The 20,281-nt window shown below is 42.8% G+C and overlaps 2 protein-coding genes across 2 annotated transcripts in view; one reads left to right on the plus strand and one right to left on the minus strand.

Annotated features, from left to right (window-relative positions):
* The first annotated feature begins 28 nt into the window (after positions 1 to 28).
* On the plus strand, positions 29 to 1,130 carry LOC140922615 (protein SPMIP1-like). Its single transcript, XM_073372598.1, has one exon. It carries the CDS (start codon positions 137 to 139, stop codon positions 671 to 673), a length of 537 nt encoding a protein of 178 aa, XP_073228699.1. The 5' UTR covers positions 29 to 136; the 3' UTR covers positions 674 to 1,130.
* The window catches only part of LOC140922613 (glutamine--tRNA ligase-like), a 37,000-nt gene continuing 17,838 nt past the window's right edge, over positions 1,120 to 20,281 (minus strand). Inside the window, exons 15-26 of the mRNA XM_073372596.1 lie at positions 11,288 to 11,385; positions 10,557 to 10,649; positions 8,575 to 8,712; positions 7,756 to 7,843; positions 6,103 to 6,188; positions 5,673 to 5,724; positions 5,182 to 5,286; positions 4,463 to 4,555; positions 3,343 to 3,470; positions 2,976 to 3,042; positions 2,716 to 2,841; positions 1,120 to 2,361 (exon numbers count right to left, since the gene is read on the minus strand). Coding sequence (XP_073228697.1) covers positions 2,311 to 2,361; positions 2,716 to 2,841; positions 2,976 to 3,042; positions 3,343 to 3,470; positions 4,463 to 4,555; positions 5,182 to 5,286; positions 5,673 to 5,724; positions 6,103 to 6,188; positions 7,756 to 7,843; positions 8,575 to 8,712; positions 10,557 to 10,649; positions 11,288 to 11,385 — 1,125 coding nt within the window. The 3' untranslated portion in view covers positions 1,120 to 2,310. The remainder of the gene's footprint in view (positions 2,362 to 2,715; positions 2,842 to 2,975; positions 3,043 to 3,342; positions 3,471 to 4,462; positions 4,556 to 5,181; positions 5,287 to 5,672; positions 5,725 to 6,102; positions 6,189 to 7,755; positions 7,844 to 8,574; positions 8,713 to 10,556; positions 10,650 to 11,287; positions 11,386 to 20,281) is intronic.

The raw sequence follows: 20,281 nt of genomic DNA on the forward strand, positions 1-20,281 counted from the left end.
AGTTGCCTATGGCAACGGTGTGTAGGGATTCAGAAAGTAGACAAAAGTAATCTCCCGCAAGGTCAGCCTAAGCAAAGTTTAAAACAACGATTTAAAAGAGGATCTGTGTTTCTGAAAAGCTCAGTCAATTATCAGAATGGTTCGGGAACTAAATATGGACACACAGCGTCAGAACTTTTGGAAAGAGTCCATCGATAAAGAAGCTTTTGTGCGCCTGGCTTGGCATGCGAGGTACTCGAAGGAATGGGCTCGTGATGCAGCCCAAGTGGCCCAAAGACCTCGCAAAGAAGGGCTAAAAATAAACGCTCTGCACTCACTGAAACAAGAAATGGAAGCAAAAGAGAAAGAGGAAAAGGAGAGTCGTAAAGAGGTAGAGGAAACGGCAAAGAAAGACCCGGAATCGCTTCTTGTTGAAATGCGTCCCGTGTCCAGAGATACAAGGGAACTTCTCTACGATGGCTTCAGCGCTCTTGGTGGAGGCCGCTATGCGTATTTACAGAAGAGGAAGCTGAAAGACCCGGAGATAAAATACGAATTTCCCATCTTAAGCTCGTGGGAAATTGGATGGAGACTCCAGGATTGCGTAACCCAACACGGTGCGCCGAAAAATGGTCGTACGAGGGTTATTCGAGACAACTTTTTCCGACCAAACGGAATCTTCTACACATCATAAACTTTCTGACGAAACATGAACTTTAGACGCTTGTTACTCTTTTTGGAGATCGTTCTGGACTTCAGTGTTTTATTCCCCTTCAGTTTTAACAGTAACCTTTGTGTATACGCTTGCTCTGTTGGATGTTTTTAAATTTTCAACTCTTTTTGAAGCTGGGTTACAGTTAATTAGTTTTGCGATGCACTCAAGGTGCGATTAATCGATTTGATTGAAAAATAAAAAATATTTTGGCGGTTCCGTCTTGTTTTGACCAAAAAGCATAGTGCAGACAAAAGTGTTTATACTGGTTTTTTATCACATTTTTTTAGTGGCGAGTTTTAATATATTTTCATGTCACATGTGGCTTTATAAATTTTGTATGGTGAATAGAAATCACCGAAGGCACAAAGGAATGTTGCGAATTTTTGTACTATTATTTGAAGGTAAATAACATTAAAAACTAATCCTTTATTTGAAATTCTTTATTTGATGTCTCATTTCTTCTTGTAATTAGTTGTGACAACAAAGCAGTTTAGAGTTAAATCCCTTAGATAATACAGATTTATCAGCATACTAAAATTTGATTTGCAGTACGTATCAGAATTATTTAATAGTGTTCGTCGTTTGCATTCAAGCGACAATTAATTAAGGCGACCATGTTGGCTGACAAAACAATACAATGAAATCAACTCCAGGGTCGTCACTAAGATTTCAAGTTGCAGGGTAAATACAACCAGTAGGCGAGGAATGAAACAGCTAGGGGTTTCTTTTGGTTCTATTTTTCTTATATTTTCCTATGAAAGTAGCCGGGGGCCATGTTTATAGTAGCCGGGGAGAACCCCCGGCCCCCGCCTCTTAATGACAGCCCTGAACTCCCTCCAATATGGACACCTTTAGGACTGCTACTATGTTGCCATCTTAGAGAGATGTCCTTCTTATAGATATTCGTCTAAGTAAGGGTTACAGCTACTACAAGCATCTAAATAACTTAGTTTATTGGACTTAAGCCAATCCCTTTTTTCTGAGGGGAGGGGGCAGCTGAACACAGGCTAATTGGACTTCAACTACACTAAAAATAACTGTTCAGTATCCATATAGAACACAATGTAACTTGCTTACCCCCCAAATTTTTCAGAACCATTGTCTTCAATTTCTCTTGGGACGACTGTAATACCCAGGAGAAATTGGAAACAATGGTTATGAAAAACTTAGGGGGGGGGGGAGGCAAGGGTACATTATTGTCTAAGTATTAAAAAATTCTGTTACCATCATCATTTTATGTCAGTTATGTATTTTTTTAATTGCTTCCTTGGTCCTTTCTTTTCTCTTTGCTCTGATTTAACATACACATTAGTTCAATGGCATCTATAAACACTAAGAAGGTCAAACAGTATCCACTTTTCAAATCAAGGAAGTATGAGTTTTGTCTCTTGGGGACAGAATGTGTAAACTTCCGATCTGACTCATCTGCATTTGCATAATATTACAACTGGTGTTTGCATGGTAGACATCAGTCTCAACTAATTTTATAATAATTCTCGCTTCTTTGTGTCTTCTTTCCTTGGATGTCAGACTCTTCCATTTTATGTCCATTCACTAAAACGTTATGCACTTCCAAGAGATCCATTCCTTTTGGAAGGTAACAGAAAGCTCACTGCTTACAGTTTTCCAGGGTCTTCCTTTAGGGAAATTGTGCGATTAAACACCAGCTGAGAAAAAGAATGATAAAAATTTCTTTACTGAATAGTTTGAAAGGAGGCACTAAAGTGGTACCACCTATATCTAATATCTGGAGTCACAGGTTCGAACATTCAAGTAGTCTCCCACGCAGCTGTTTTTATCTTGTCATGCAATGCTCCTCCCCAAAGAAAGGAACATTGCGTGACAAGACAAAAACCATTGCAGCATTCAAGGGGTTCAATGAAAAAACAGCACTCAGCACAAGTAACAGTGTTCTGATTGAGTGGATTTGAGCATCTTCATTACTGGGGGGAGGAAGGGAGGGTGGCTATTTCTAACCACAGAAACTGTACATTTTCAGCCTCGTTCAAATAGAAACTAACCTTCTTTTTACTAGCATCTGGATCAACACTGAAGAAACCAATTCTTTCAAACTGAAATTTGTCGTAGACATTAGCATCTTTGACTGACTTCTCCACTAATGCATTAGGGATTACTGTCAGGGAATCCTAACAAGAAGAGAATCAAAATGAAAATGTGAATTTAGGGGAAATAAAACAAACGATTTTCAAATCACACTGAGGTTCATATAAATTCTTTTTTTTCGAAGAAATTTTTTTTTAGTTTGAATATATCATCTCACCTTGTTGCAATCGGTTATAAACCCACCAGGCACTTCAGAAGGATCTTCAGGATTTTTGTGTCTGAAACTGTAATGATTACAAAATTTATGTATGGTCATGAATAAGTAATATCAGTTTAGCACAGAGAGGTTCTAAGGGTAGTCACACATGCACCAGATGGCAAGTAGTACTTGATTAGAAGAGGAAGTAGTTTTCAATGAATTAAAATGAGTTGTAATGAAAGGGCAAAGGCCAGCTAGTTTTATCCTTGCATGACAAAAATAAACCTGCCTTTATTATTCAGAGAATGTGATAATTTTGACAAAGTAAAAGTTAAGACAAATCAAGGGAGATTACTGACCAGTGCAACTTAATCAAAGTACTTACAGCCGCTCATAAAGCCTGACTTCACATGTTAGTGGGGAGGACACCCAGTGAATAAAAGCTTTGGGTTTCTGTGCAGTTTCTGTTGATTCACAATTCACAAGCAATTCTGTCACTTTACCACTAGAGTCCTGAAATCAAAACACAACAAACAATTATGTGTTGTCATTACAATGTATTTTTGTGTCAGAACATGATGCTATGTAACAGCACAATTAATTATTAAAATAATACAGACTGCATGTACCGTCCGCACTTAAATTTGTTCAAAGGGTTAAACAAATAAAAGTCATGGAAGTGATCATAATAAAATTAATTTTAATTCTTCCTAAATCTCTATAAAAAATTAAGACATCATTGGAATGGATAGAAAGTATTCTAGTAAGTAACCAACAAAACCCTTTCCCAGCATGAGTAATGGCATCTTTTAAGGTAGTTCTAACTAAAGAGCCCGGGGGGGGTGGGGGGGGGTTCTTTAGTCTGTGGATGAAATGCTGCAGGGTGCCCATTGAAATGAAACCTCTTTGCCTGTACTTTGAATTCTTATGCTGCTACAGTTGACTCCCGATAACTCAAACCATTGCTAACTCAAACCTCATGCTTACTCGAACCAAAGTTCCCTAATACATTAAATGTTATTTTACCCTCTGTAACTCGCACCCTCGATAACTTGTACCTGCCGCTAATTAGAAGTATTTTTTTTTCCCTTCAGATCATTTCTATATAACTTGACCCTCAATAACTCAAATAACATTTTAAGCACCTGACAATTCGAAAACATAAACAGCATCCAAAACAATGAATTAATTTCAAAACAACGGTGTCAATTCTTTGTCTTTATTTTTTTGTCACTCCAGTTCAAATTCAGTGTCCATCTTTGTATATTAATCAAGCTTTGTTGCTTAATTGCATTCCCTCCCTATCCATTTGATTACTTCATTATTTTCAGTTATTTGCCCTGAACTCCCAATAACTCAAACTTTTTCGATTTCCCTAGAAGGTTCAAGTTATCAGGAGTAGACTTTAATTGTTTTTTGGAATTCCACACAATAAAATTGGGAAATATTGCCATTTTGGGAGAAAAAGGGTTTTTACTTTATGGTAAAGTTAAAAAATAACCTACCTTAACAATTTTATCAAGTTTAATCACCATTCCAGCGTACTTCAGTCCTACGGATTGATCAGGGGTAAGGCGGCGAAAACCTTTCTCTGAAACCTAAAAGAGAATTTCAAGGGCAAGTCAAGAAGACTCAGTCAATTTTATTTTACACACAAATATATTGAGGGGAAACATCCAACTAGTTTTACAGTCGAATAAATTTAACAGTAAATAAATAAAAAGTATCATATCAACCCTATAAGCTCCAATTTCCAAAAAAAAAAATCCTGAGGCACTACCATGCATTCAAATAAAAACTTTTGGGCAGAACGTTGCACGGAGTTATTGACTTCCTTGGGCTTGAAAAGAAGAAATTTAATATTGTTTAACATTGACCACTATTAGGAATGACAATTATCATTTGATGCAAATTTTTCTTTCTTTTCATTGGCCGAAAGCCCACCACGTGACCTGCAAATAACTGCCAACAAATAACGGTCCACTCATGCGCAATGTCATAAAACTGTGTTTCGCTACAAATAATATTCTGCTCATGCATAAACAAAACCATGCTTTTCTCCTTGCGATAACTTTTGCGTGAAAAATGGCAGATTGCTTCGCTTCCCAAAGAAATTCATAAAAAATCAAACTTGGTAATCAAAGGATCAAACAACCATCTGGATATATCGGAAAAATCAGCTATCAGAGAAGAAATAAATGCCAAAAATGTTTTGTTAATGTACCTCTTTGAAGTCGGATTGTTCGATAAAGATTGTCTTCCCAAAAGGAATCTCATGATTTCCTTTACTTGGGTCCTGAGGGAAGTTGGCTACACTAAGTGTTGCTTGCTGAGGAAAAAAATATAATCTGCATTACAGTTGTACCTTAAACAATCAACTCTCTAAAGTAAAATCAAGTTTTGGTTACAACGAGAAGGACTATGAAACTGTTTGGTATTATACTGTCACAATGCTTGGATCATGTAAATTTCTGACCCAGCAACTGACTAAACTAACCAAAATGAGAGCAAATCTTTGTGATATTTAACACTGAGAGCATACTGGCAGTAAACATCATTTTGCATGACTCACATGTAAAGGAAAAAAATTAAATTCCATTATGATCATTGCATGAGTTTCCATGACCTAATAAACATGCCCTCAGGATATTAATTATTTTAATTTCTATACTCTGCATTAGAACGTCGTTCAGATTACATACAAATACAATGTACCTTGTCAAAGTTTTGTATTGTAACTTTAATGGGGTCTAGCACAGCCATCACCCTGAGGAGTTCAATGCAAAATTAAATCACAAAATATAATAAAGTTCCATTTAACTTTAGTATCAAAAGGAAAGTTACCTTAAACAGAAGCATCCTTAATTGCTTTCCTCATTTGTGTCAGAAATTCAAAGCAAAAAACAACGTCATAAAAAAAACTGTACTAAATATTGCATTTTGTAATCCCAGGATTTGATGATGTCAAACACTTGAGACGACTAATGGCGGTGAGTTTTTGGGAAAACTGCAACAAATATTGCAACAGAATTGCACAGAAATCTCATTGATATTGCCACTACTTTTCACGCAACAATGGCTGAACCAGACAACTACACTAAATAATCACAAAACGACAGCATCCAGTTGTGAGTTTCAAAATTACCTTGGAGCTGTAACGTTGAGTTCATCTCTTACGCAAGACTCCAGAAGCAGAGGATCTGTTACTGTCTGGGCCATTGTCACACCAACCTGCAATATTGTAAGGCAACAGCATCTGTTCAGCAGTTTCTATAATGATAACGGTTACCTACAATGGAATCCCAGTTTCTCTGACCCATTAGAATTATTTAGGAGCTGTTTACACGGAGGGAGGAAGATCCTAGTACCAGGAAGATGCTAGAAGGTGGAATAACTTTACGTTGGGTTTAGATGCAGAAATTTTGGCCCGTGAGTTGTCCAAGTAGAGAAGGTTAGAGAAGGAATTAAAAATGGCGCTCGACAAAATCAAAAATGCAATTTGGGTCCTTCTGCTCTCTTTACTGGTGTAAATCACTACCTTTCAGCTGAATTAACACAATAATCTGCTCGTGGATTACTCTAAACGAAATGGTCGGCCTTATTGCCGTAATTAGCCACTGAACGACCCGCCAACATTTTTGTCACGTTTGTCCCTAGTACTAGGATCTTCCTAGCGAAAGCAGTTTACATGGTGATATGATCTTCCTAGTGCTAGGATCTTCCTACCTCTCAGCTAGGAAGATCCTAGTACTAGGAAGATCCTAGTGCTAGGGACAAGTACAACCCTTTGCATGTAAACTGAATACAGAAAACATATGGCGCTAAGATGATCTGCCCTCTAGGATCTTCCTCCCTCCACGTAAACAGCCCCTCGTCAAAATTACAAAAGAAGCCCTTGTAAGCTAACATCATTGGGATGCAAAAAAGGTGTCCATAGCTGGAGCTGGCCGCTTGCAAGAGAGTAAAAATACAGAGTTTTCGTATGTTGGAGATGAGAAAAACCGGGTTTAGAGACGGCGGCTGTAAGTAGAGCTACTGCTTATGAGAGTGTCTGTTTGGAGAGTCTCCACTATATTTTCAAAGTTCTGGAGGAGCTGATCTGATGTTGTGGAGACCAACAAACCCAAATTATTCTCAAATTAACATACTGTAGTATCCAGATATGATCAACAGTGGCACTAGTATTCCCTTTTCAACCTTTATGCAGCCATGACAGATGTCATAAATAGACCGTTCAATGTTTTTTTCTTCTTTTTTTGATAAAGTCCAGTTAGTGAACATCCATTAACAATGCTGGAGGGAGCACCGCAAAACAAGGAAAAGTACCTAGTATTAAAGGTGCTACCTTGAAAGCAAGCGAAGATATTGCTATACAAAGTCACACCATTGCATGGTGGGGGGAACAAACTTGCCCCCCCCCCCCCCCCCCCTTATACAAACGTTTGTAAAATTCAGTGGCTTTCCAGGAGCCACATTAATGGTTAGCATTCAACAAATAACATAATTTCAAACTTGGCATCCTTACTAATAAAGGCATTCTTTATAGCCACGTTATCCGATTTTTGCAAACTGATCCCAGTCAAAAGTTGAAAAAACCCGTGGGTCTATTTTTTGCAACAACTTAACTTGTCTTAAGTCACCTCGGACTCCGCCAAAGGAAGAAGAGGTTTCAGAAATGAATGATCCAAACCTACAAATTTTCTAACCACCTTCCAATCCCAAGAAATTTATCCACAAAAACCCCTCCATCCTTGTCAATTCTTGTACCTTGAAAACATGGTAACACAACAGATAATACCTTTCCACAGAATTTATTGATAGCCTCTGGAGGAAATCCTCTTCTTCTCAATGCTGTTAGCGTGAACAATCTTGGGTCATCCCAGTCTCTGAAAATGACCCAGAAAAGAATTTTTTCGGTGCACTGTATCAAATTCATGTGTTGGATGATCTGCACAAGTGACAGAAAGCAGTGACGTCTGATAAAACAATAGATTCCCACTTCAATTACAGTCAAACCGGTTAATACAGAAACTGAGGGGGCCATAGAAGTGCTAGTGTCCGTGTTAAGCAGGTTGAATTTAGCTAGTGTCCGTATCAAGCAGGTTGAATTTAGAGAAAATGTGAGGGTTTTCTTTCCCCTCCAACAAAGCAAACTTACTGTCTGTAATAATAATGTGTCCATATTAAGTGGGTGTCCATAAAGTGGGGTATGACTGTACCTCAGATGAGCTTTTGAACCAAAATTCAGATTTAGATCAGTAGCTGAATACCCCTTTAAAATAGTTTCAGCCTTTTTTCTCATCCTAACCCCACTTTGACAATTTAAGTACCCCTTTAAGCCCCCAATATCCACACACAAATTCTCCAAACCGATCTGCACATTTTTCCTACAGAATTAGTTAAGAGAATTTGATTCAAGATCAAAGTATTTTCCCTTTGGTGATCACTTTCTTGATTTTGCTCATGACTTTTTCTGTTGATACTGTATTGGTTATTGATGTTGATCACTTGAAGGAGTTAAGTTAGAATGGTTGGGGCAAGAGGACAGTTGACAATTCAGACTAACGTAACCTGAGTGCATGTTACACAACAACCGCTGAAATATGCCACTTCTCACCTGACAATTCCTTCAGATATTAATTTGCCAATCTTCCTCTTTGACACAACAGTGTAACTCAAGTTCAGTCTGCCATACTCCCACTGAACAGGGCAGTAAATATCAAGTGCATTGCACAACCAGTAATATGACGAACGTCTGTCAAAGAGAAACAAATGTGTCATGCAAGTCATGGAGCTATAATTAATTAGAACAATTAGTGGTCAATGTTAAACATATGTTTTAAGCTACCACTATCCAATCAGAGGCTAAGATAAATTGTTGTTGCTTTCTGATTGGATAAGATGTAGTAGTCACACTTTTGGGCTGTAGTGCATCTGGGGTACTGTAAACTTGAAGTCAAAAGCTAATTATATAACATACTATCAGCTTGTAAAACACCACCTTTCCCAAACATATTAGGGCCATTTATACAAGGAAAAATAATACGTGTCTTACATAAGACGCGTCTTAAATAAGACGCGAACTGTACCATTTATACGAACATGTCTTATCTAATAAGACGCGTCTTAGCTAGGCCGCGTCTTATTGTAGACGAAATGTGCCGTTTATACAGAAAGTTCGCGTCTTATTTAAGACGCGTCTTATGTAAGACGCATCTTATTAATTTTTTCCTCGTATAAATGGCCCTATTATTGGTTTTCACATGGCATCACCAAAATTCAAACTAAGGAACTATAGATTGTTCTGATTTTCTACTCTCACGAGGTATTACAGCGGCCACACTCTTATTTATACTTCTTTTGGCTTGAAAGGGTTCTTTGTTTTACAATAGAGAACACTTAAATTTCCAGGCTTTTTCATGACATGGCATTTAGCTAGCAGCCTGGAAAGAACTTTTGCAGGTTAAAAACATTACAGATATTCTGAGATTTTGCTATCTAAACATTCCTTATCTCAAAATAAATCCTACTTTAATCTTTCTGACTTCCTAAAGCGATAAATTCATGCATTTGTACAAAACTCAAAAACAAATGTTTCTGTTGATTTCCAGTGGCCATACTTGTCTTGTGCCCCTCAAAGGGAAACTAACATGGCATCTCCACTATACAAAGCTTTATAAATTTGCACAATACGTTTTTCCGAATATCTTGCATATGAAATGTTGCACAGACCTGATTCTTGGCAAGGCTTTTTGTGTATATATCTTTTTCTATTTCCCAGATTTGGGACTCTCTGTATACAATGGTTTGCATTTTTTTTGATGGCTTGACAGAGAAAACAGAGAACACACTGTCCCCCTCACCCCAAACACATAACCTGTTTCAGGAATTCAGAAAACTCCCGTTTCTTCTTGTGCCCATTACTTCCAAGTGCCTGCTACGCAGGCTATGAAATATGAAGAGGAACGCAAAATAAAGAATAAAGTGTATAAAAAATTATGAAGAATTAGACAGGGAGAAAGGAGATTGCTGTTTTCATTTTCCTGTTTACGTCTCTTTTAGCTGTCCCCACAGGCTACAACTAAGGCCACCCCCATAAAACGTTTCGTTTCCCATCGCCCGACCGACCCATTTTTTTGGAAAAGTAAAAAAAAAAAAAATTCCAGAATCACTTGTAAAGAAGCAAGTACTTTAATTTACAAGCACATGATCTTGTCTTATTAACACCAATTGCCATAAATTATCATCGATACTTCGTTTTGTAGCCTTTTTAGACATTTGATAGTCCTGTTAATATACATCTTTTACCATCTGATTATTGATTATATATTGCAGACTAAACGTGAGATTTAATATGCAATCATGTGTTCATTCTTTTTTTTTTTTTTTTTTTTGCCCGACCGACCAACCCACCTTCACGAGAGGGAGGGCGATGGGAAACAAAACATTTTATGGGGATGGCCTAAACAATATCAACTGATTTTTTACCGCTCAAAAACCATAGTTAACTGAGATATGTTGCAATGAAACAATATTATTTTTACTGTGCAATACACTGTATGTCATCACAGGCACGTCAGGAATTCACAAGATACTCACCTTGACTGGAATTCTTTTGTACACAGTGAGTGTGAGATATCTTCAATTGAGTCACACAGACAGTGAGTAAAGTCATAAGTCGGATAAATGCACCTGGTGAATCAATTGAAGACTTGGATTACTTAGGTTAACTACAGTGTCTCCTTCAACTCTTGAATTTAATTTAGGTGCATCATGTTACATTAGCCTCCTTTCCTACAGAGATTAATAATTGTTATGACGTACTTATTTGTTTTGAAGCCCAGGTAATCTTCAGATTTTGACAGTTGAGATACAACATTTAAAGTTTCTTTTCCCTTTCACGTTTTCCTAATTATCTATTAGCAATTTCTTACTTTGTGGTCTGGCAGCACAGATGTTGTAGATTGAAAGGTTCAGGCTAGCTGTTCTGCTTGAACTGAGTCTGCGCCAAATCGGCCAACAAATATCACAAGCACATAAGAAAATGGAAATTTATGCTGCTAATGTTTTCCATTGGGCCTTAAAATCGCTAAATAATTAGGCTGTAGGTAAAATTCATTGACCAGTTAAGCCAGTGTTCCACCTAGTTTGCTTCAGAATTTTTCTTTCTTTCTTAGCCCTAATTATTAATGGGAGGAAATTTTGAATTAACCCCAAAACGGAGTTTCCCTACAACACATAAAGCACACACCATAACAGCTGTAACCAATGACAATGTGATGGACCCAGCCCCAATTAATGTGCATAGCCAAGGAGTACATAGTACTTACCATTCATCGCCTGACCTATGATGAGGAGTAAACTTAATACGGTATGCAACTGGGTCTACTTTTCCATCTTCGAGTGTAGTCTTCATTCTTAAGGTGGCCTTAAAACACAAGAAAAAAAAATTAACAACAAGGTCCACCAAGCTCCTCCCCTCTGTTGATACCTTTAAGGTGCATACTAAAAGTATCCTAACCTATCAAAGTTAAAAGACAGATTCCTAATTTCCTACCCTGTATACTATTCTGTCATTACCCCTGATAAAACAATGAACATGTCAATTTTCAGTCATACAAATTTAACTCATTTTCACATGGCGACAAGAATAAATACGATAACAAAGGTGGCTTGAGTAACAAGAGTGATTGGTGTAACTTGATTGACTAGGGGAACTAGAGCAACTTGGGTGACTTGGGTGACTACAGTAACTTGGGTGACTAGGGTGACTAGGGTGATTAAGGTAACTTGGGTAACTTCAGTGATTAGGGCAACTAGGGTGACTAGGTTAACTAGGGTGGCTTAAGGTAACGTAAGTGACAACGGACACTAGGGTACCTTAAGTAACGAGGGTGCCTTTGCTGACTATGATGACAAGAATGACTTGGGTGACTAGGGTGACTACGGTGATTAAAGTGACTTCAGTGACAAGAGTGACTAGGGTGACTAGGGTGACTTGGGTGTCTACGATGACTTAAACAACTTAAGTGCCTAGGGTGACTTGGGTGAATAGGGCGACTACGGTGACTAGGGTGACTTGGGTGACTTGGGTGACTAGGATGACTTTGGTTACTAGGGTCACTAGGGTGACTACGGTGAATAGGATGACTAAGGGGACTTTGGTGACAAGGGTGACTAGGGTGACTTCAGTGTGAAGGGTGGATTTGATGACTTGGCTGACTAGGGTGCCTAAGGTGACTAGGGTGACTAGGGTGACTTGGGTGACTAGGGTAAACTGGGCGACTTGGGTAACAAGGGTGACTAGGGTGACAAGGGTGACTAGGGTGATTTGGGTGACTTAAGTAACTGGGGTGACTAGGGTGACTTCAGTGACTAGGATGAGTATAAGGACTAGGATGACAAAGGTGACTAGGTTAACAAGGGTGACTGGGGAGACTTGGGTGTCTATGGCGACTATAGTGCTTGGATGACTAGTCACCCTAGTCACAAAAGTCACCTTAGACACCCTAGTCACCCAAGACACCCTAGTAGCCCTAGTCACCCAAGTCACCCTAAACACCCTAGTAACACCAAAGTCACCATAGTCACCCTAGTCACCCAAGTCAACCCAGTCACCCTGATCAGCCTAATCACCCAAGTCACCTTACCCACCCACCTCACTAAAGTCAGCTAGTCATCTTTAGTCATCCCTACCCATCCCTAGTCATCCATAGTAATCCCAGTCATCCCTGGTAATTCCACTCATCCCCAGTCATCCCTAGTCATCCCAGTCATCCCTTGTCATCCCTTCCCTAGTCACCCAAGTCATCCCTAGACATCCCTAGTAATCCCCAGACGTCCTTAGTCATGCCAATCATCCCAAGATATCCATAGTCATCCCTAGTCATCCCAGTCATCCCTATTCATCCCTAGTCATCCCAGTCATCGCTAGTAATCCCTACTCATCCTAGTCATCAAAATTCATCCCAGTCATTCCTAGTCATCCAAGTGATCCCCAGTCATCCTAACTCATCCCCAGTAATCACTAGTCATCCCAGCTGTCCCTACTCATCCCTAGTCATCCCAGTCATCTCTAGTAATCCCTCGCCATCCACAGTCATCAATAGTCATCCTAGACGACCCTAGTCATCCCAAGTCATCCCACATCATACCAGTCATCCCCAGAAAGAAAAGAAATCTTTAGTCGTTCCAGTAATCCCTACTCATCCACGTCATCTCAATCATCCCTAGTCATCCCTAGTAATCCCTAGTCATCCAAGTTATCCCTAGTCATCCCAGTCATCCCTATTCATCCCTAGTCATCACAGTCATCCCCAGTCATCCCTAGTCATCCCTAGTCATCCCAAGTCATCCCAGTCATCCCTAATCATCCTTAGGCATCCCAGTCATCCCTAGTCATCCCTAGGCATCCCTAGGCATCCCAGTCATCCCTAGTCATCCCTAGTCATCTCAGTCATCCCTAGTCATCCGTAGTCATCCCAGTCGTCCCTAGTCATCTCTAGTCATCCCCAGTCATCCCAGTCATCCCTAGTCATCCCTAGTCATCCCTAGTCATCCCTAGGAATCCCAGTCATCCCTAGTCATCACTAGTCATCCCTAGTCATCCCAGTGATCCCTAGTCATCCCAGTCATCCCTAGTCATCCCAGTCATCCATAGTCATCCCTAGTCATAACTAGTCATCCCAGTGATCCCTCGTCATCCCAGTCATCCCAGTCATCCCTAGTAATCCCTAGTCTTCACCAGTCATCCCAGTCATCCCTAGTCATCCCAGTCATCCCAGTCATCCCTAGTCATCCCTAGTCATCCCTAGTCATCCCAGTCATCATTAGTCATCCCAGTCATGTCTCGTCATCCCAGTAATCCCTAGTCATCCCTAGTCATCCCTACTCATGCCAGTCATCCCTAGTCATCCCTAGTCATCGCAGTCATCCCTAGTCATCCCTAGTCATCCCTAGTCATCCCTAGTAATCCCTAGTCATCCCTAGTCATCCCTAGTCATCCCAGTCATCCCTAGTCATCCCAGTCATCCCTAGTCATCCCTAGTCATCCCTAGTCATCCCTAGTCATCCCTAGTCATCCCTAGTCATCCCAGTCATCCCTAGTCATCCCTACTCATTCCAGTCATCCCAAGTCATCCCTAGTCATCCCTAGTCATCCCAGTCATCCCTAGTCATCCCTAGTCATCCCAGTCATCCCTAGTCATCCCTACTCATTCCAGTCATCCCAAGTCATCCCTAGTCATCCCTAGTCATCCCAGTCATCCCTAGTCATCCCTAGTCATCCCAGTCATCCCTAGTCATCCCTCGTCATCCCAGTCATTCCTAGTCATCCCTAGTCATCCCAGTCATCCCTAGTCATCCCTAGTCATCCCAGTCATCCCTAGTAATCCCCAGTCATCCCTAGTAATCCCAGTCATCCCTAGTCATCCCATTCATCCCTAGTCATCCCTAGTAATCCCAGTCATCCCTAGTAATCCTTAGTCATCCCAGTCATCCCTAGTCATCCCAGTCATCCCTAGTCATCCCTAGTCATCCCTAGTCATCCCTAGTCGTCCCAGTCATCCCAGTCATCCCTAGTCATCCCTACTCATCCCAGTCATCCCAATCATCCCTAGTCATCCAAGTCATCCATAGTCATTCCAGTCATCCCTAGTCATCCCTAGTCATCCCTAGTCATCCCAGTCATCCCTAGTCATCCCAGTCATCCATAGTCATCCCAGTCATCCCTAGTCACCCCAGTCATCCCTAGTCATCCCTAGTCATCCCTAGTCATCCCAGTGATCCCTAGACATCCCTAGTCATCCCAGTCATCCCTAGTTATCCCTAGTCATCCCAGTCATCCCTAGTCATCCCACCAATCCCTAGTCATCCCAGTCGTCCCTAGTCATCCCAGTCATCCCTAGTCATCCCTAGTCATCCCAGTCATCCCTAGTCATCCCTAGTCATTCCTAGTCATCCCAGTCATCCATAGTCATCCCTAGTCATCCCAGTCATCCCTAGTCATCCCTAGTCATCCCAGTCATCCCTAGTCATCCCAGTCATCCCTAGTCATCCCAGCCATCCCTAGTCATCCCTAGTAATCCCTAGTCATCCCAGTCATCCCTAGTCATCCCTAGTCATCCCAGTCATCCCTAGTCATCCCTAGTCATCCCTAGGCATCGCAGTGATCCCTAGTCATCCTGGTCATCCCAGTCATCCCTAGTCATCCAAGTCATCCCTAGTCATCCTACTCATCCCAGTCATCCCTAGTCATCCCTAGTCAACACTAGTCATCCCTAGTTATTCCAAGTCATTTCTAGTCATCCCTAGTCATCCCTAGGCATCCCAGTCATCCTTAGTCATCCCTAGTCATCCCTTGTCATCCCTAGTCATCCCTAGTCATCCCTAGTCATCCCTAGTCATCCCAGTCATCCCTAGTCATCCCTAGTCATCACACCCATCCCTAGTCATCCCAGTCATCCCTAGTCATCCCTAGTCATCCCAGTCATCCCTAGTCATCAATAGTCATCGCAGTCATCCCTAGTCATCTTTAAACATCCCAGTCATCCCTAGTCATCCAAGTCATCCCTACTCATCCCTAGTCATCCCTAGTCATCCCTAGTCATCCCAGTCATCCCTAGTCATCCCTAGTCATCCCAGTCATCCCTAGTCATCCCAGTCATCCCTAGTCATCCCTAGTAATCCCTAGTCATCCCTGTCATCCCTAGTCATCCCAGTCATCCCTAGTCATCCCTAGTCATCCCTAGGCATCGCAGTCATCCCTAGTCATCCTGGTCATCCCAGTCATCCCTAGTCATCCAAGTCATCCCTAGTCATCCTAGTCATCCCAGTCATCCCTAGTCATCCCTAGTCAACACTAGTCATCCCTAGTTATTCCAAGTCATTTCTAGTCATCCCTAGGCATCCCAGTCATCCTTAGTCATCCCTAGTCATCCCTTGTCATCCCTAGTCATCCCTAGTCATCCCTAGTCATCCCAGTCATCCCTAGTCATCCCTAGTCATCCCTAGTCATCCCTAGGCATCCCAGTCATCCCTAGTCATCCCAAGTCATCCCAGTCATCCCTAGTCATGCCTAGTCATCCCAGTCATCCATAGTCATCCCAGTCATCCCTAGTCATCCCTAGTCATCCCAGTCATCCCTAGTCATCCCTAGTCATCCCAGTCATCCCTAGTCATCCCTAGTCATCTCAGTCATCCCTAGTCATCCCTAGTCATCCCTAGGCATCCCAGTCATTCCTAGTCATCCCTAGTCATCCCTAGTTATCTCAGTCATCCCTAGTCATCCCTAGTCATCCCTAGTCATCCCTAGGCATCCCAGTCATCCCTAGTCATCCCTAGTCATCCCAGTCATCCCTAGTCATCCCTAGTCATCCCAGTCATCCCTAGTCATCCCTAGTCATCCCTAGTCATCCCTAGTCATCAATAGTCATCCCTAGTCATCCCTAGTCATCCCAGTCATCCCTAGTCATCCCAGTCATCCCTAGTCATCCCTAGTCATCCCTAGTCATCCCTAGTCATCCCAGTCATCCCTAGTCATCCCTACTCATTCCAGTCATCCCAAGTCATCCCTAGTCATCCCTAGTCATCCCAGTCATCCCTAGTCATCCCTAGTCATCCCAGTCATCCCTAGTCATCCCTCGTCATCCCAGTCATTCCTAGTCATCCCTAGTCATCCCAGTCATCCCTAGTCATCCCTAGTCATCCCAGTCATCCCTAGTAATCCCCAGTCATCCCTAGTAATCCCAGTCATCCCTGGTCATCCCTAGTCATCCCATTCATCCCTAGTCATCCCTAGTAATCCCAGTCATCCCTAGTAATCCCTAGTAATCCTTAGTCATCCCAGTCATCCCTAGTCATCCCAGTCATCCCTAGTCATCCCTAGTCATCCCTAGTCATCCCTAGTCGTCCCAGTCATCCCAGTCATCCCTAGTCATCCCTAGTCATCCCAGTCATCCCAGTCAAACCTAGTCATCCAAGTCATCCATAGTCATTCCAGTCATCCCTAGTCATCCCTAGTCATCCCTAGTCATCCCAGTCATCCCAGTCATCCCTAGTCATCCCAGTCATCCATAGTCATCCCAGTCATCCCTAGTCACCCCAGTCATCCCTAGTCATCCCTAGTCATCCCTAGTCATCCCAGTGATCCCTAGACATCCCTAGTCATCCCAGTCATCCCTAGTTATCCCTAGTCATCCCAGTCATCCCTAGTCATCCCACTAATCCCTAGTCATCCCAGTCGTCCCTAGTCATCCCAGTCATCCCTAGTCATCCCTAGTCATCCCAGTCATCCCTAGTCATCCAAGTTATCCCTACTCATCCCCGTCATCCCTACTCATCCCTAGTCATCCCTAGTCATCCCTAGGCATCTCAGTCATCCCGAGTAATCCCTAGTCATCCCTAGTCATCGCAGTCATCCCTAGTCATCCCTAGTCATCCCAGTCATCCCTAGTCATCCCTAGTCATTCCTAGTCATCCCAGTCATCCATAGTCATCCCTAGTCATCCCAGTCATCCCTAGTCATCCCTAGTCATCCCAGTCATCCCTAGTCATCCCAGTCATCCCTAGTCATCCCAGCCATCCCTAGTCATCCCTAGTAATCCCTAGTCATCCCAGTCATTCCTAGTCATCCCTAGTCATCCCAGTCATCCCTAGTCATCCCTAGTCATCCCTAGGCATCGCAGTGATCCCTAGTCATCCTGGTCATCCCAGTCATCCCTAGTCATCCAAGTCATCCCTAGTCATCCTAGTCATCCCAGTCATCCCTAGTCATCCCTAGTCAACACTAGTCATCCCTAGTTATTCCAAGTCATTTCTAGTCATCCCTAGTCATCCCTAGGCATCCCAGTCATCCTTAGTCATCCCTAGTCATCCCTTGTCATCCCTAGTCATCCCTAGTCATCCCTAGTCATCCCTAGTCATCCCAGTCATCCCTAGTCATCCCTAGTCATCCCACCCATCCCTAGTCATCCCAGTCATCCCTAGTCATCCCTAGTCATCCCAGTCATCCCTAGTCATCCCTAGTCATCGCAGTCATCCCTAGTCATCCCTAAACATCCCAGTCATCCCTAGTCATCCAAGTCATCCCTACTCATCCCTAGTCATCCCTAGTCATCCCTAGTCATCCCAGTCATCCCTAGTCATCCCTAGTCATCCCAGTCATCCCTAGTCATCCCAGTCATCCCTAGTCATCCCTAGTAATCCCTAGTCATCCCAGTCATCCCTAGTCATCCCAGTCATCCCTAGTCATCCCTAGTCATCCCTAGGCATCGCAGTCATCCCTAGTCATCCAAGTCATCCCTAGTCATCCTAGTCATCCCAGTCATCCCTAGTCATCCCTAGTCAACACTAGTCATCCCTAGTTATTCCAAGTCATTTCTAGTCATCCCTAGGCATCCCAGTCATCCTTAGTCATCCCTAGTCATCCCTTGTCATCCCTAGTCATCCCTAGTCATCCCTAGTCATCCCAGTCATCCCTAGTCATCCCTAGTCATCCCTAGTCATCCCTAGGCATCCCAGTCATCCCTAGTCATCCCTAGTCATCCCAGTCATCCCTAGTCATGCCTAGTCATCCCAGTCATCCATAGTCATCCCAGTCATCCCTAGTCATCCCTAGTCATCCCAGTCATCCCTAGTCATCCCTAGTCATCCCAGTCATCCCTAGTCATCCCTAGTCATCTCAGTCATCCCTAGTCATCCCTAGTCATCCCTAGGCATCCCAGTCATTCCTAGTCATCCCTAGTCATCCCTAGTTATCTCAGTCATCCCTAGTCATCCCTAGTCATCCCTAGTCATCCCTAGGCATCCCAGTCATCCCTAGTCATCCCTAGTCATCCCAGTCATCCCTAGTCATCCCTAGTCATCCCTAGGCATCCCAGTCATTCCTAGTCATCCCTAGTCATCCCTAGTTATCTCAGTCATCCCTAGTCATCCCTAGTCATCCCTAGTCATCCATAGGCATCCCAGTCATTCCTAGTCATCCCTATTCATCCCTAGTTATCTCAGTCATCCCTAGTGATCCCTAGTCATCCCCAGTCATCCCTAGGCATCCCAGTCATCCCTAGTCATCGCAGTCATCCCAGTCATTCCTAGTCATCCCTAGTCATCCCTAGTCAACCCCAGTCATCCCTAGGCATCCAGGTCATCCCTCGTCATCCCAGTCATCCTTAGTCATCCCTAGTCATCCCTAGTCATCCCAGTCATCCCTAGTCATCCCTAGTCATCCCAAGTCATCCAAGTCATCCCTAGTCATCCGTAGTCATCCCTAGTCATCCCTAGTCATCCCAGTAATCCCTAGTCATCCCAGTCATCCCTAGTCATCCCAGTCATCCCTAGTCATCCCTAATCATCCCTAGTCATTCCAGTCATCTCTAGTCATCCCTAGTCATCCCAGTCATCCCTAGTCATCCCTAGTCATCCCAGTCATCCTTAGTCATCCCAGTCATCCCAGTCATCCCAGTCATCCCAAGTCATCCCTAGTCACCCCTAGTCATCCCTAGTCATCCCTAGTCAACCCAGTCATCCCTAGTCATCCCTAGTCATCCCAGTCATCCCTAGTCATTTCTAGCCATCCCTGGTCATCCCTGGTCATCCCTAGTCATCCCTAGTCATCCAAGTCATCCGTAGTCATCCCTAGTCATCCCAGTCATCCCTAGTCATCACAGTCATCCCTGGTCATCCCTAGTCATCTCTAGTCATCCCAGTCATCCCTAGTCATCCCTAGTCATCTCAGTCATCCCTAGTCTCCCTAGTCATCCGTAGTCATCTTAGTTATCCCTAGTCATCCCCGTCATCCCTAGTCATCCCAGTCATCCCTAGTCATCCCTAGTCATCCCTAGTCATCCCAGTCATCCCTAGTCATCCCTAGTCATCCCAGTCACCCCTAGTCATCCCTAGTCATCCCAGTCATTCCTAGTCATCCCTTGTCATCCCAGTCATCCCTAGTCATCCCTAGTCATCCCAGTCATCCCTTTTCATCCGTAGTCATCCCAGTCATCCCTAGTCATCCCAGTCATCCCTAGTCATCCCTAGTCATCCTAGTCGTCCCTAGTCATCCCTAGTCATCCCTAGTTATCCCAATCATCTCTGGTCATCCCTAGTCATCGCTAGTCATCCCTACTCATCCCTAGTCATCCCTAGTCATCCCAGTCATCCCTAGTCATCCCTAGTCATCACAGTCATCCCTAGTCACCCCAGTCATCCCTCGTCATCCCAGTCATCCCTAGTCATCCCTAGTCATCCCAGTCATCCCTTGTCATCCCTAGTCATCCCAGTCATCCCTAGTCATCCCTAGTCATCCCAGTCATCCGTAGTCATCCCTGGTC

This window comes from Porites lutea, chromosome 13 (assembly GCF_958299795.1).
Source record: "Porites lutea chromosome 13, jaPorLute2.1, whole genome shotgun sequence".
NCBI lineage: Eukaryota > Metazoa > Cnidaria > Anthozoa > Scleractinia > Poritidae > Porites > Porites lutea.

Bases quoted from the DNA above. Each gene is read 5' to 3' on its own strand.
- LOC140922615 (XM_073372598.1), top strand. From the start codon at position 137: ATGGTTCGGGAACTAAATATGGACACACAGCGTCAGAACTTTTGGAAA.